Source organism: Oxyura jamaicensis, unplaced genomic scaffold (assembly GCF_011077185.1).
Source record: "Oxyura jamaicensis isolate SHBP4307 breed ruddy duck unplaced genomic scaffold, BPBGC_Ojam_1.0 oxyUn_random_OJ70833, whole genome shotgun sequence".
Lineage (NCBI taxonomy): Eukaryota > Metazoa > Chordata > Aves > Anseriformes > Anatidae > Oxyura > Oxyura jamaicensis.
In genome coordinates this window covers 4,807-19,108 of record NW_023310226.1, presented here as the reverse complement: position 1 = coordinate 19,108, position 14,302 = coordinate 4,807, and the positions used below count along the sequence as shown (strand labels likewise).

Sequence of the window (14,302 nt, the reverse complement as noted above, 5' to 3'; positions counted from 1 at the left end):
GTTTTTTTTTTTTTTTTTTTTTTTTTTTTAATCTTTCTTATTAAACTGTCTTTATCTCAACACATGAGTTTTGTAACTTTTTCTCTTCTGTTTCTCTTCCCCACATACAGCTGGGGGGGGAGGGGGGAGAAGTGAGTGACCAGCTGTGTGGTGCTTTGCTGCTTACTGGGTTTAAACCACAGCAATCACTTTAACAAGTAAAAGACTCTTTCCATACTACCAGTGCTGTAAACTTCAGCCTGAAAGAGGAGCAGGCTTCTGTTCTTTATGCGTTGTAGTAAAACCTCTATGTTTAGTCTAAGAGGCCCTGAACAAGACACTAAAGAATAGTATCTTGCTGCTATTCCCACCTCTGTTAGAGATGCAGGAGACAAAAATAATGTATTAAAGAAGAATCTCTTGTAAATAAACATTCTCCAAAACCACAGAATTACTGCCTGAAATTTCAAGTCACCATCAAGAAATAAAAGCACTTTTCCTCTAGTTAATGCAAGAAAAAAAATAGATTGGTACTATAGTCTTTGTCAAAATACATTTATTTCCTGGCTGCTTTAATCTTTTTTCCCCCCTTCTTTCAGGAGTGACAGTTCATTCAGGTTCTTTGTGTTCTTCTTTGTATATATCTGTCAGTTTGCTGTACATGTACTTCAAGCTGCAGGATTTCAAAGATGGGGAAACTGGTGAGTATTCCCTTTTCTGTAGCATTGTACTGTCTGTAAGACAAAAAAAAAACAAACTAAAAGTAATTAAAATCATGGCTGTAGTAGTCAGCTGATAGCATGGAGACCTATGACTGGCAGTACTATATCTGGGTACGGACATTTTATTGCTAACCTCCAAAAGTACATAAGGCAGACAAAATGGAACTGGAGTGTAAGGAAAAAGCATTTATTATTTCTTCTCTCTAATTCAATTTTTATTTTTTCGTAGATACTTTGACTGACATGAAAAAGAATAATTTTAGAGGGTTGACTCTCCAAGTATGTGGAATGTGCTTTTAAGGATACTTGGGAAAGGGGGATGAAAAATAGCCAGATAATCAGAAGATGCTAATTGCAATTTGGATTTTGGAGATTTGTGGTAGAGTACAGTTGGACATAGAAAATATCAAAGCAATTTAAAACAGATGCAGGAAAATCATAAAGTTATTTGGATGTACAGAAACTTTTTGCTCTTTTCATTGGAAGAATCATTTCCGTCTTAATGTTTTAGTTTTCTTAAGGCTACCTGTTTTTTGTGATTTCAAGTATGATGTACGTTTTGTTGGTGTTTCAATTTTGAAGAATGGGGAAATGTTTAAAATAGAAACTGATAAAGCCATCTTTTCTATTAGTTAATCTCAGAATATCCTTTCTACTTAAAAAAGAAAAAAAGTATTATATTAAACCCAATTGAGAAAGTATGTGTGAAAAAGTATATGTGGATACAATTAAATGAGTCATCCCACGCAGAAGCTGCATGTGTATGACGTTTAATTTTTAAAGTTAGAAGCTAACTTTTTAGGGACATTTTATCTTCCACAAAAACATGTACTCTTTAATTAGTCTGAAATGACATGACCAAAAAAAAAGTTGACGAGCAACTCTAATTTCTCTCTTAATTTCTTCTCAACTCTGCTCAAGAAAAATCATCTTATTTGCTAGTTTTCCTTATAATTTCACTGCATGCACTGGGAAAATAGAAACTAAGCTTTTAAAAAAATATTATAGAACAGGAATATGGTCATTTGTAATTTTCATGATTTTTTCTATTCAAAAATATTCAAAGTTGAGCAAAACCAGGAGGTTATAAATCTTCCCTTGATATAGATACCTGTGATTTAATGGTTCCTGTGCTGTGCCAATAAAATTTATCTTTTCTTTTTCCTTCAGTGGGTGGATTTCATCTCTTACTGGTCTTAATAAGAGTATCCCCATTGGCATTATGATGATAATTATAGCTGCACTTTTCACAGCATCTGCTGTGTTCTCATTAGTTATGTTTAAAAAGGTAAGTTACTTGTTACGCTCTTCTATTTCCTATGTTTGATATGGATTTTGCTTTTCTACTTCAGAGAGGAAGTCTCTCCCAAAGTAATGGGGATTATTTATATTATTGGGAGTCTGCCTTATATATTAACAATTGTGCTTCTATAGTACTTTATTGCTTATACTGTCATGGAATTATGAAAAACTATTTTTACAATATACTTATTTTCTGCAAACTAGAATAGAATAGTATAGTTCAGTTGGAAGGGTACCTACAAAGACCATCAAGTCCAACTGCCTGACCTCTTTAGGGCTAACCAAAAGTTAGTGTATTATTAAGGGCATTATCCAAATGCCTCTTTAACATTGACAGAAATGGAGTATCAACCATCTAAGAAGCCTGTTCCAGTGTTTGACCACCTTCACAGTAAAGATTTTTTTCCTAATGTCCAGTCTGAACCTCCCCTAGTGCAGCTTTGTGCCAAACAATTATATCATTGTTTACCAGAGAGAAGAGAATGACACCTCCCTCTCCATTCCCCCTCTTCAGGAAGTTGTATAGAGTAATGAGGTTGCCTCTTAGCCTCCTTTTCTCCAGACTAGACAAAGCAAATGTCCTCAGCCTCTCATCACAGGACATGCCTTCCAGCCCTTTTACCAGCTTTGTCGCCCTCCTCTGGACACTTTCAACGACCTTAACATCCTTTTTATATTGTGGAGATCAGAACTGCATGCAATATTCAAGGTGAGGCTGTACAAACGCTAAATATAGTGGGAGAATGACCTCTTGACTAGCTGTCTGTGCTGTGTTTAATGCATCCAAAAATGGGGTTTGTCCTCTTGGCTGCCAGGGCACACTGCTAACTCATGTTAAGCTTACTGTTGACCAGCACCCCAAGGTCCATTTCCGCATGGCTGCTCTCTAGCCGCTTGTCTCCCAGTCTGTACCTGTGTCCAGCATTAGTCCATCACAGGCGCAGAACCAGTCATTTTTCTTTGCTGAATTTCATGCTGTTGCTGATTGCCCAATGCTCCAATCTATCTAGATCTCTCTTGTCCCTCCAGGGAGTCAACATCACCTCTCCGTTTAGTATCATCAGCAAACTTGCTGAGGATGCATTCCACTGCATCCAGACAGTTGATAAAAATATTGAACAGGACTGGCCCTAGAATTGAGCCCTGGGGAACACCACTAGTGACTGGCTGCCAGCCAGATGTAGCCCCATTCACTACAACCCTTTGAGCCCTACCATTCAGCAAGTTCATCAGCCAATATTGCATGTACCTATTTTTCTCACAGCTGGACAATTTGGCCAGAAGCATTCTGTGAGGGACGATATCAAAGGCCTTGCTAAAATCCAGGAAGATTACATAAAACAACTTCCCTTCATCGACTAAGCAGGTGACGTTATGTAGTTGTTTTACCCTGCTGGACAGCCAAACTCGACCACAACTGCTCTCTCACTCCCCCTCCTCCTCCTCAGAAGAGGGGGAGAAGAAAGTATGCTAGCAAAAAAACCCACAACCTCATGAGTTGAGATAAGGATAATTTAATTAAAGGGGAAAGAAAGAGGGGGAAAAAAACAACAAAGGTTGCATGGAAGCACAGAAAGAAGAAAAAAGAAATTATTCTCTACTTTGCATCAGTGAGTCATGTTCGGCCACGTCCTGGGAAGCAGGGCCTCAATACGCATAGCTGTGGTTTGAGAGGACAGATGTCTTCCTAATGAGAGCTACCCCCTTCTCCTTTCCCTTTCACAGCTTTTATTGCTGAGTGTGACATTATATGGTATGAAGTATCCCTTTGGTCAGTTTAGGTCAGCTGCCTTGGTGGTGCCCTCCCTACTTCTTTCCCACTTCTTTCCCACCCCCAGCCTACTGGCTTTGGGAGGATTTGGAGAGCATCTTGATGCTGTGCCAGCACTGCTCAGCAATAGACAAAACACTGGTGTGATATCAGGGCTGTTCTAGCTACAAGTGCAGAGCACAACACTATATGGGCCGCTGCAGGGATAGTTAACTCCATCTGAGCCAAACACAGTAAAGAAATACCTCAATAATTTTCTCAGACAGGGTCTCAGTGAAGTTATTTTATTTGTGATTGCAATGGCGGGGGTCCTGCAAGCAGGAGTGCACAGTAAAAGTATATCATAACTTATATTTCCTATTACCCGATGCTTGATTCCTCCCGTTTCCTCATTGGCTGAGTACTACATTTTCGCAAACTACTCAATGCTTATTACTGTACCATATATGTAAAATTTTATTTGACCAAACGTTAATTTCTTCTTTTCCTTTATTTTTTTTCTTCTTCTCTCGTGAGTAGAGGGCCTGTGATTTTTTTCTTTTTAGAGATTTCTCACTGCTCCTCCTGTTTTTCTTAGCTATCCTCCTTATTTTAGGACAGTGGGACCTTCCCCTTATCTGCTTAACATACTCCCCCCTGCTATGCCACTGTCATGCCTGCCCAATCACTTTTGAATATGCAAGGTTAGTGGAATTTTCCACTGCAAAAACACAACTTTGTTTGTCACAACGTCTACCCTTTATTCCATATATTTTGTCACACTCAGGTTCCACATAATTTAGTATAGTGGTGTTGTGGTTTAACCTGGCTGGCAGCTAAACACCACACAGCCGTTCGCTCACCCTCCCCCCTCCCTCTCTGGGATGGGGGAGAGAAATGAGAAAGTGAAGCCTGTGAGTTGAGATAAAGACAGTTTATTAAAACAGGAAAATAATAATAGTGGTACTACTACTAATAATGTATATGAAACAAGTGATGCACAATGCAATTGCTCACCACCTGCTGACCGATGCCCAGCCTGTCCCCAGGCGGCCGCCCCCCCACCCTGGGTAGCCACCCCTATACATTGTTCAGCATGCCATCAGATGGTATGGAATACCCCTTTGGCCAGTTTGGGTCAGCTGTCCTGGGTCTGTCCCCTCCCAGCTCTTGCTGCACCCCTAGCCTGCCTGCTGGCAGGACAGAGCGAGGAGCTGAAAAGTCCTTGGCTTAATGTAAGCACTGCTCTATAACAATTAAAACATCAGCATGTTGTCATCATTCTTCTCATCCTAATCCAAAGCATAGCACCCTACCAGCTACTAGGAGGAAAATTAACTCTGTCCTAACTGAAACCAGGACAATTGATATTCTCATCACCACTGTTCCCTGTCCCTAAACATATATATAGGTACTTCTTTCCATTCTATGGGCCTCTCCCAAATTGTCCATAAGAACTGTTGATGATTTAGGCTTATTCTAACAAAGCGGTTACTCATGACAGGTGGAACAAGTCTTCTGGAAGCCAATGCCAGCTTAGCTTGAGTCATTGTTCCACTTGCCTGGTTCCTTGCGAAACTGACCTGTTGGTTGTGCAGTGTCTTCCTACAGCACATAACAGATTAGTTTTCTTCCAAGGTTAAATCTGCTTGAAGCACACACCTGGTATCCCCGTCCTTTTGCATCACCCACCAGGTGTACCCAGGTCCTTGGGCACAGAGAATCCCACAAGTAGGTTTGCCTTTTCCCGTGGCAGGAGCAACCCACACCGCCTTCCCCATCCACTTCCCTACATGCACTGCAGGGACTTTGCCTCCTCCCACAGTGTGTAGGGGTTTTGTTTCAGCAGGACTGGGATGGTTGCCAGGGGAGGTTTAGGTTGGATATTAGGAAGAACTCCTTTACCGAAAGGGTTGTTAGGCATTGGAATGGGCTGCCCAGGGAAGTGGTTGAGTCACCAACCCTGGAGGTCTTTAAAAGACGTTTATATGTAGCACTTAGTGATATGGTTTAGTGGAAGACTTGTTAGTGTTAGGTCAGAGATTGGACTAGGTGATCTTGGAGGTCTCTTCCAACCTAGATGATTCTGTGATTCTGTGATCCTCTGGTGTTAACTACCCAAGTGGCTTCTGCTAAATTCATGTCCCAGCGTTTCCAAGTCCCAGCGTTTCCAAGTCCCAGCACCCAATACCCGTGGCATAGTCTTTCACAGTCCATTGTATCTCTCAGTCTTCCCAGAGGCTTGTGGGTGATAGGGGATGTGATACACCCAATCAGTGCCATGTGTCTTGACTCAGGAAGTGACAAGATTGTTTTGGAAATGACTCCCATTGTCAGACTCAAATCTCTGGTGTACCATGATGCCTTGCCTTGCCTTGCCAGGCCCAAGATGGTGTTTCAAGCAGTGGCATGGTTTACTGAGTATGTTTCTAGCCACCCAGTAGTTGCCTCTACCATGGTGAGTATGTAGTGCTTGCCTTGGTGGGTTTGTGGGAGTGGTCCAATATAGTCACCAGGCCTCACCATATCAAAATCCTAGACACTGTCTCCTATTCCAGGGAGACTTGACCCTCATGGCTCACTTGAACACTGCACAGGTTTCACACTCACGGGTAACCTCTATGATGGCCTTATTGGTCAGGTCCACCCCTCGATGACGAGCCCATCTGTATGTGGCTTTGGTGGTTTTATTCGGGTGGGCAGCCGAGCTCCACCTCAACTGCTCTCTCATTCCCCCTCCTCAAAGGGAAAGGGGGATAAAAAATACGATGCAAAGAGCTCAAGGTTTGAGATAAGGATGATTTAATTAAAGGGAAAAGGGAGAGGCCACACAGAAGCACAGAGAGACAAAGGCCACACAGAAGCACAGAGAGACAGAAAGCAAAAGGTTATTCTCTACTTCGCATCAATGAGCGATGTTCAGCTATGTCCTGGGAAGCAGGGCCTCAAAACGCGTAACAGTTCTTCAGGAGGACAGCCCCCTCCCCCATGAGAGTCCCCCTTTTTATTGCTGAGTGTGACATCATGTGGTATGGAATATCCCTTTGGTTGGATTAGATCAGCTGGCCTGATGATGTCCCCTCCCCATCACTTGCCCACCCCAGCCTGCTTGCTCTTGGGAGCTTGGAGGGAGTCCTGATGCAGTGCCAGTATTATGCAACAATAGACACAACACCAGTGTGATACCAGTGCTCTTCTAGCTACGAGTGCAGAGTACAGCACTGTGTGGGCTGCTGCAGGGAAAGTTAACTCCATCCCAGCCAGACCCAGCAAAGTGGCATCCCTCCCAAGATGTCCTGATGTTTCATGGGCCCATTGAGCTGCAAACAGCTCACCCTTATGTCCCCAATCCAGGTTCACGTGAGCCACTTCAATTTTTGAAGCCTGATCAACTTCTTCAATATTGTGATGTTCTTCAGTGGTCTTTGGTAATGTTCTCCAGGAACTTTATCCCCTTCTACAGTACATAATAGGTCTGACTGAGCAGGTCAGGCTCGGTTGGCAGATTCCCTAGTGTTGACTAACCAGGTAGCTTTTGCCAAATGTGTATCCCAATGTTTGAATGTCCCAGCACCCATTGCTTTCAGTGTAGTCTTTAACAATCCATTGTATCATTCAAATTTCCTGGAGGCTGGTGCATGACAGGGGATGTGATACACCCACTCAATACCATGTTCTTTGGCCCAAGTGTCTATAAGGTTGTTTCGGAAATGAGTCCCATTGTCTGACTCAGTTCTTTCTGGGGTGCTATGTCACCATAGCACTTGCTTTTCAAGGCCCAGGATAGTGTTTCGGGCAGTGGCATGGGGCACAGGATATGTTTCCAGCCACCCGGTGGTTGCTTCCACCATTGGAAGTACGTGGCGCTTGCCGTTGCGGGTTTGAGGGAGTGTGATGTAATCAATCTGCCAGGCCTCTCCATTTTTATATTTCAGCCATCGTCCTCCATACCAAAGAGGCATTAACTGCTTGACTTGCTTGATTGCAGCACATGTTTCCCAATCATGAATAACCTGTGTAATAATGCACATGGTCAGGTCCATGTCCACGTCAGGTCCAGGTTCACAAGCCCATCTGTATGTTGCATCCCTGCCTTGATGGCCTGAGGTGTCATGGGCCCATCGAGCTATAAATAATTCACCTTTATGTTGCCAGTCCAGGTCCACCTGAGACACTTCAATCTTGGCAGTTTGATCCACCTGCTGATTGTTTCAGTATTCTTCAGTGGCCCGATTCTTGGGGACATGAGCATCTACATGTCGTACCTTTACAACCAGGTTCTCTACCTGGGCAGCAATATCTTGCCACAATGCAGCAGCCCAGATGGGTTTGCCTCTGCGCTGCCAGTTGCTCTGCTTCCCTTGCTGTAACCATCCCCACAGGGCACTTGCTACCATCCATGAATCAGTACAGAGATAGAGAACCTCCGATGCTTTCTCACAGGACCCATAAGTGAACAGGGCACATTGCTTCTCATCTTCTGGCAGCTTGGTATACAGTGGGGCTTCTTCAGCACGGGCCACCTCCTCCTCCGGTGATATCCCCAAATCTTTTCCTTCTGGCCAGTCCACAATCACTTCCAAGATTCCTGGGTGACTGGGCTTTCCTATTCGATCCCGCTGAGTAATCAGTGCAACCCACTTGCTCCATGTAGCATCAGTTGCATGATGTGTAGAGGGGACCCTTCCTTTGAACATCCAGCCCAATACCAGCAGTCGGGGTGCCAGGAGGAGCTGCACTGTTCCAGCACCAGAGTAGCCAGGTGACAAGGTGCTCACCTGGATGACGACTGAAATCTTTTCACATATTTCGTAGCTCACGCTGGTATAGACCTCAGGTAGTTATTGATGCTCTTATAATATCTTCCTCTTCATGTTCCCATTCGTCTGATGGTCCAGCAATTTCAGAGTAGCCTATCTCATCTTCTTCTTCCTCCCTAGTCTGAGTAGGAGTTCCCCTGCGTTCTGAACGACCTGACTCTCTCAACCATTTTTTCATCTTGGTTACGGGTGCAACTGACACTGGTACAGTCTGTTTCCGTGGCCTAGCCTTGGGGCCTGTCACACAACTTGGAACAGCTGCAGAGCCTGTCACAGGAGTTGGAACAGCCGCAGGGCCTGTTGCAGGGGCTAGAATGACCGCTCAGCCCATCACAAGTTTTGGGGTAGTGTGGTGGTTTTACTCGGGTGGGCGGCTGAGCTCCACCACAACCACTCTCTCACTCCCCCTCCTCAAAGAGGAACGGGGAGAAAATATGATGAAAAGGGCTCGAGGGTTGAGATAAGGACAGGGAGATCACGTAGTAATTATCGTGACAGGCAAAACACTCAGCATAGGGAGATAGTAAGATTTATTGCTTATTACTAGCGAGCTAGAGAAGTGAGAAACAAAGGAAAGAAACCAAAAGCACCTTCCCCCCATCCGCCCTCTTCCACCTCCTCCCCTCGAGCGGCGCAGGGGAACGGGGGAATGGGGGTTATGGTCAGTCTATAGCGCTTCTTCGCCGCCGCTCCTTCTTGGTCACTCTCGTCCCCTGTGCTGTGAGGTCCCTCCCACAGGATGCAGTCCTTCCTGAACTGATCCAGCGTGGGCTTCCCACAGGCAGCAGCTCTTCAAGAACTGCTCCAGATATGGGTCCGTACCACAGGGTCCATCCCTCGGGAGCAAACTTCTCCAACCTGGATCCCCACGGGCCGCAGCTCCTGCCAGGTCACCTGCTCCTGCATGGTCTCCTTTCCACGGGCTACAGGTCCGGCCCGGAATCTGCTCCAGCAGGGGTCTTCCACAGGCCACAGCCTCCGTCGGTGCAGGTCCACCTGCTCCACCGTGGTCTTCTCCACGGGCTGCAGTGTGGAACCCTGCTCCACCGTGGTACTTCATGGGCTGCAGGGGGACAGCCTGCTTCACCATGGTTCTCACCACAGGCCGCAGGGGACTTCTGCTCCGGCACCTGGAGCACCTCTCCGCTTCCTTCTTCACTGACCTTGGCGCCTGCAAGGCTGTTTCTCTCTCCTCTCACTCTCCCAGCTGCTGTGTGGCACAGCGTTGTTTTTTTTCCCTGTCTTAAATATGCTCTCACAGAGGTACAAAACAACATCACTTATTGGCCTGGCTCTGGTCAGCAGTGGGGCCCTTACCAAACATGGGGCAGCTTCCAGATCCTTCTCACAGAAGCCACCCCTATGGCCCCCTGCTACCAAAACCTTGCCACGTAAACCAGGTAGCTGCCGGGGTTGGAGCAGCTGCAGGGTCTGTCATAGGGCTTGGAGTGGCCACTGGGGCTGGAGTAGCCCCAGGATTTAGGGTGGCCACAGGATCTGTCACTGGGGTTATAGTGGCGTCAATTGCAGCTCTGTAAGCATAAGACAAGCCCCAGCACATTGCAGTGATTTGTGTATCTGTTGTGGTTTAACCCGGCCAGCAGCTAAGCACCACAGAGCCCACCCTCCCCCTTCCCTCTCTGGGATGGGGGAGAGAATCAGAAAAATATGAAAGCCTGTGGGTTGAGACAGAGACAGTTTATTAGGACAGAAAAGAAAGGAAAATAATAAAAATAATGATAATAGTACTACTACTAATAATGTGTACAAAACAAGTGATGCACAATGCAATTGCTTACCACCCGCTGACCAATGCCCAGCCTATCCCTGAAAAGAGGTCCCCCCCACCCCAACGAGCCCCCCCATATTATTTTTTCTGCATGACATCAGATGATATGGAATACCCTTTTGGCCAGTTTAGGTCAGCTGTCCTGGTTCTGTCCCCTACCAGCTCCTGCTGCACCCCTAGCCTGCCCACTTGCAGGACAGAGCGAGAAGCTGAAAAGTCCTTGGCTTAGTGTAAGCACTGCTTTGAAACAACTAAAACATCAGTGTGTTATCAACATTATTCTCATCCTAAATCCCAAGTACAGCATCATACCAGCTATTAGGAGGAAAATTATCCTAGCCGAAACTAGGACAATATGTATACCAAATTGTATACAAATTGAGACAGAAGACACTTTTGCAAGCTGTGTTATGCTAAGGATGCAGCTTGTTTGTGTATTTAAATATGTTTCAGGCAGTAGGTCCAGCACACATTTTAGTAAAGACCTATGAGATCCCTGTGTAATTGTAAAGTTACAGGTATTGCTACAGTCAAACTGTGTTTGCATCAGGACAATCAAAAGTTGTAGGATTTGTGGAAAAGAAGTCTGTTTACTCAGTTCTGGATCCTCCCAAACATATAAGCAAGCCAGATTTCCCCACCATGCAGTTCTGCTTTGTGTTTGAGACTTTGCTATTACTCTACCAAGAAATGGAAGGCTAAGCACACTTTTTTCACTGCTTTCCTACCTCCCTAGGTACATGGTCTCTACCGCACAACTGGTGCTAGTTTCAAGAAAGCACAGCAAGAGTTTGCAACAGGAATGATGTCCAATAAAACTGTACAAACTACTGCAGCCAACGCCGCCTCAACCAGTGCAGCTCAAAATGCATTCAAGGGTAACCAAATTTAGAGAAATATAACAAGTGACTATGTTTCTCTTTTGTTATACTTAATTTTCCAGTCAATTATATTCCCTAAAAACCTAGATCAAAATACACACAGCATATCTGTCTCTTCTTAAAAGATAGCCACTCTTTGCCCTGTTGCATTCTAGAATATAAAACTTTCCATATTTTATGGAGGATAAATAATTTAAACAGTTGGCCTGAGAATGAATTGTGGTATTTAATAATCAAGTAAATATAGTAGGAATTTGGAATTTTTTTAGTGGTTCACTACAGTATTGTTTTAAACTGCAGGAAAGCACTTTGGATCAATTATTTTTGTTTCTAAGAACTGATTTCCCTATTTCTACTATAAGAAGTGGGGTAGACTGAGAGATGTAGCATGTTAGGTTTGGCTAATGCTTTTGATATATACCTGTAAGTTTGCATTAGTACTGTTGAGTTATCTGATCATGTTTAAATAGTGTTTTGGTCCAGAATTTCCCTGTGCCATTTTATAATTATAACATGTGTTTGCATCTCTTTTCATGGAGCATTCTCTACATGGGAGAAATGATCAGGGTGCATAATAAGTCTCTGTAATAGAATGTATAATGCAGTGTACAGTTTAAGGAAGTTGAAACGGATGGTTTCAATCACAGAGCTAAATGAGTATAGATTTGATATTTTTAATTTCAGTATTCATGTCTTGGGGTCATAATTTTTCTGAGAAAGAAACCACTATTGACCTTGAGAACACTGGTTTCTTGCCCCCCTACCCTCTCTTACATGAAGTGGTATTTTTATTGTGTTTGGGATTTTTGGTTTTAAGTGCAGATTTGTGTTTAACGATGGTACTAGATCTCTAGCTTTGTCAGTCACTCTGTTTACTGCTTGTCCAAAAATCTAAATATACAGTATTTATTTTTTAACAGGAATATTGTCTAAAATCAAGCTTTTTAAGCAATGACATTTAACAGATACTTGAATTCATTTTAATGTAACTCAGCCAGCTCTGTGATTTAATTTAAGCTGGAAAAAAAGCTTTTAAAATCTTTTGAATTGAAGAAGTAAGAAATATTCATCTTTCACACAGTTAAATTTTATTTTATTGATCTGGAGGCCTAAGAGGTTAAATTGGTGCTATGGAACTGAACAATCCATAATGGTACATACCATCATAATATTCTAGAATTTAATCTGGCTTTACTATATAAAGTGATGTTTCTCTCCTTTCAAGGCTATTTGATATTCTTGGATTGACTAGTGAGTCTTATGCATAATACTTGGGCTGTTTTTTTTAAAAGCCATTTGCTGAGGCGATCGGCTCCGGGGCAGACGTGTTCTGCAGCGGAGCAGGGGACCGAGGCGGGCAGGGCTTTTTGTCCGGCATCGAGGCCACTCGGGGGAGCCGCCGGGACCCGGCTGTCCTCGCGAGGGAGGCTGACGAGGCGAGGGCGGAGCCAGCAGCGCCCCCTCCCAGGCTGTTTAAAAGCTGCCCCTAGGGAGCGCGAGCGACCAGGAGCGCGGCGACCAGGACGGGCAAACAGGGCGTGGCACGTCGAAGGGCGTGGCAGTTTGCGCGGCAGTTCGCGCGGGCAGGGCGAGCGGGGGGCTCATCGTCGCTCTTTTGCAGCTGCCTCTCCCTTCGGTGCTTGTAACCTGCTTGCGTAGAACCTGACCATGGTATCGACCAGGCAGAAAACCGTGGCCTCCGCATCTCGTGAGGCATCTCCAGTCACGGTCACCAGTGTGGCTACTCAGACGGAGGGCTCGGGGAAACACGCAGCCGTCCAGGTCCTGGGCTGCAGAGTGTGCCCCAGCCTTCTGTCGGTCTCTGACAGCAGTGGTGGGTATGCCTGTGGGAGGTGTGCCCAGGTTGAAGAACTGCTCAGCCAGGTAGCGGAGCTCCGGGAGGAGGTGAACAGGCTCAGGAGCATCAGGGAATCAGAGAGGGAAATTGACTGGTGGAGGTGCGCTCTACCCTCTCTGAGGCAGGCTCACGAGACTGCCACGGCACAGGCGTCTCCTGTTACGCAGAAGACGGAGGTTCGCTCCTCCAGCCAGGCAGAGGGAGGAGACCTAGATCAAGGGGGGGAATGGAGGCAGGTGCCTATTCGGGGTGGTAGGCGAGCCCTCTCTCTGCCCACCTCACCTTCTCATCTACCCTTAAATAATCGATATGAAGGACTAGAGCAAGACAATCTAAATGACAAAGTAGACAAACACCCGTCCCAGTTGGAGGGGGCGCCTAAGACAATGCGACCTACACGTCGCATTGCCACATCATCCTTCAAAAAAGAAAGAAGGGCTATTGTTATGGGGGGCTCCCTCCTGAAAGGGACAGAGGGACCGATATGCCGACCGGACCCAACCCGCAGAGAAGTCTGTTGCCTCCCTGGGGCTCGGGTGAGAGACTTTGCCACGAAAGTCAAGCACCTGGTATGGCCCACTGACTACTACCCGCTACTGGTCTTTCAGGCTGGTAGCGATGAAGTAGCAACGAGAAGTCCGAAGGCGATCAAAAGAGACTTTAGGGATTTGGGGCGACTACTTAGAGGATCAGGGGCGCAGGTGGTGTTTGCCTCTGTCCTTCCGATAGGGGGGATCGAAGCTGAAAGACGTACTGTTCACATAAACTCGTGGCTTCGAGACTGGTGTGACCGGCAGAATTTTGGTTTCTTTGATCATGGGAAGGTCTATGCTACACCGGGCCTGATGGCACCGGATGGGATGCGCCTCTCTCGGAGAGGGGTAAGGATCTTAGGTCAGGAGTTGGCAGGGCTGATAGATAGGGCTTTAAACTAGAGTCGAAGGGGGAAGGGGCTAAAACCAGGCGAGCCGGTGAAGACCTAAGGGATGGTACGCTAGAATCAGAGGGGCTGTGTGCCAGTGGGGTCCTTTGGTCAGATCCACAAGGTGCTGAGTGTAAGGAGACGCACCTGAAGTGCTTTTACACAAACGCACGCAGTATGAGGAATAAAATAGATGAGCTAGAAGTCCTGGCCCAGTCCCGCAACTACGACATCATCGGCATAAGCGAAACCTGGTGGGATGAGTCCTGTGACTGGGGT

The 14,302-nt window shown here is 45.6% G+C and overlaps 1 protein-coding gene across 2 annotated transcripts in view; it reads left to right on the top strand.

Moving 5' to 3' along the window:
- The window catches only part of LOC118159537 (secretory carrier-associated membrane protein 1-like), a 42,970-nt gene extending 30,509 nt beyond the window's left edge, over positions 1-12,461 (top strand). For both annotated transcript variants that reach the window (XM_035314118.1, XM_035314117.1), the window contains 3 exons: positions 579-680; positions 1,872-1,989; positions 11,099-12,461. In XM_035314118.1, coding sequence (XP_035170009.1) covers positions 579-680; positions 1,872-1,989; positions 11,099-11,254 — 376 coding nt within the window. In that variant the 3' untranslated portion in view covers positions 11,255-12,461. The remainder of the gene's footprint in view (positions 1-578; positions 681-1,871; positions 1,990-11,098) is intronic.
- The last annotated feature ends 1,841 nt before the right edge of the window (positions 12,462-14,302 follow it).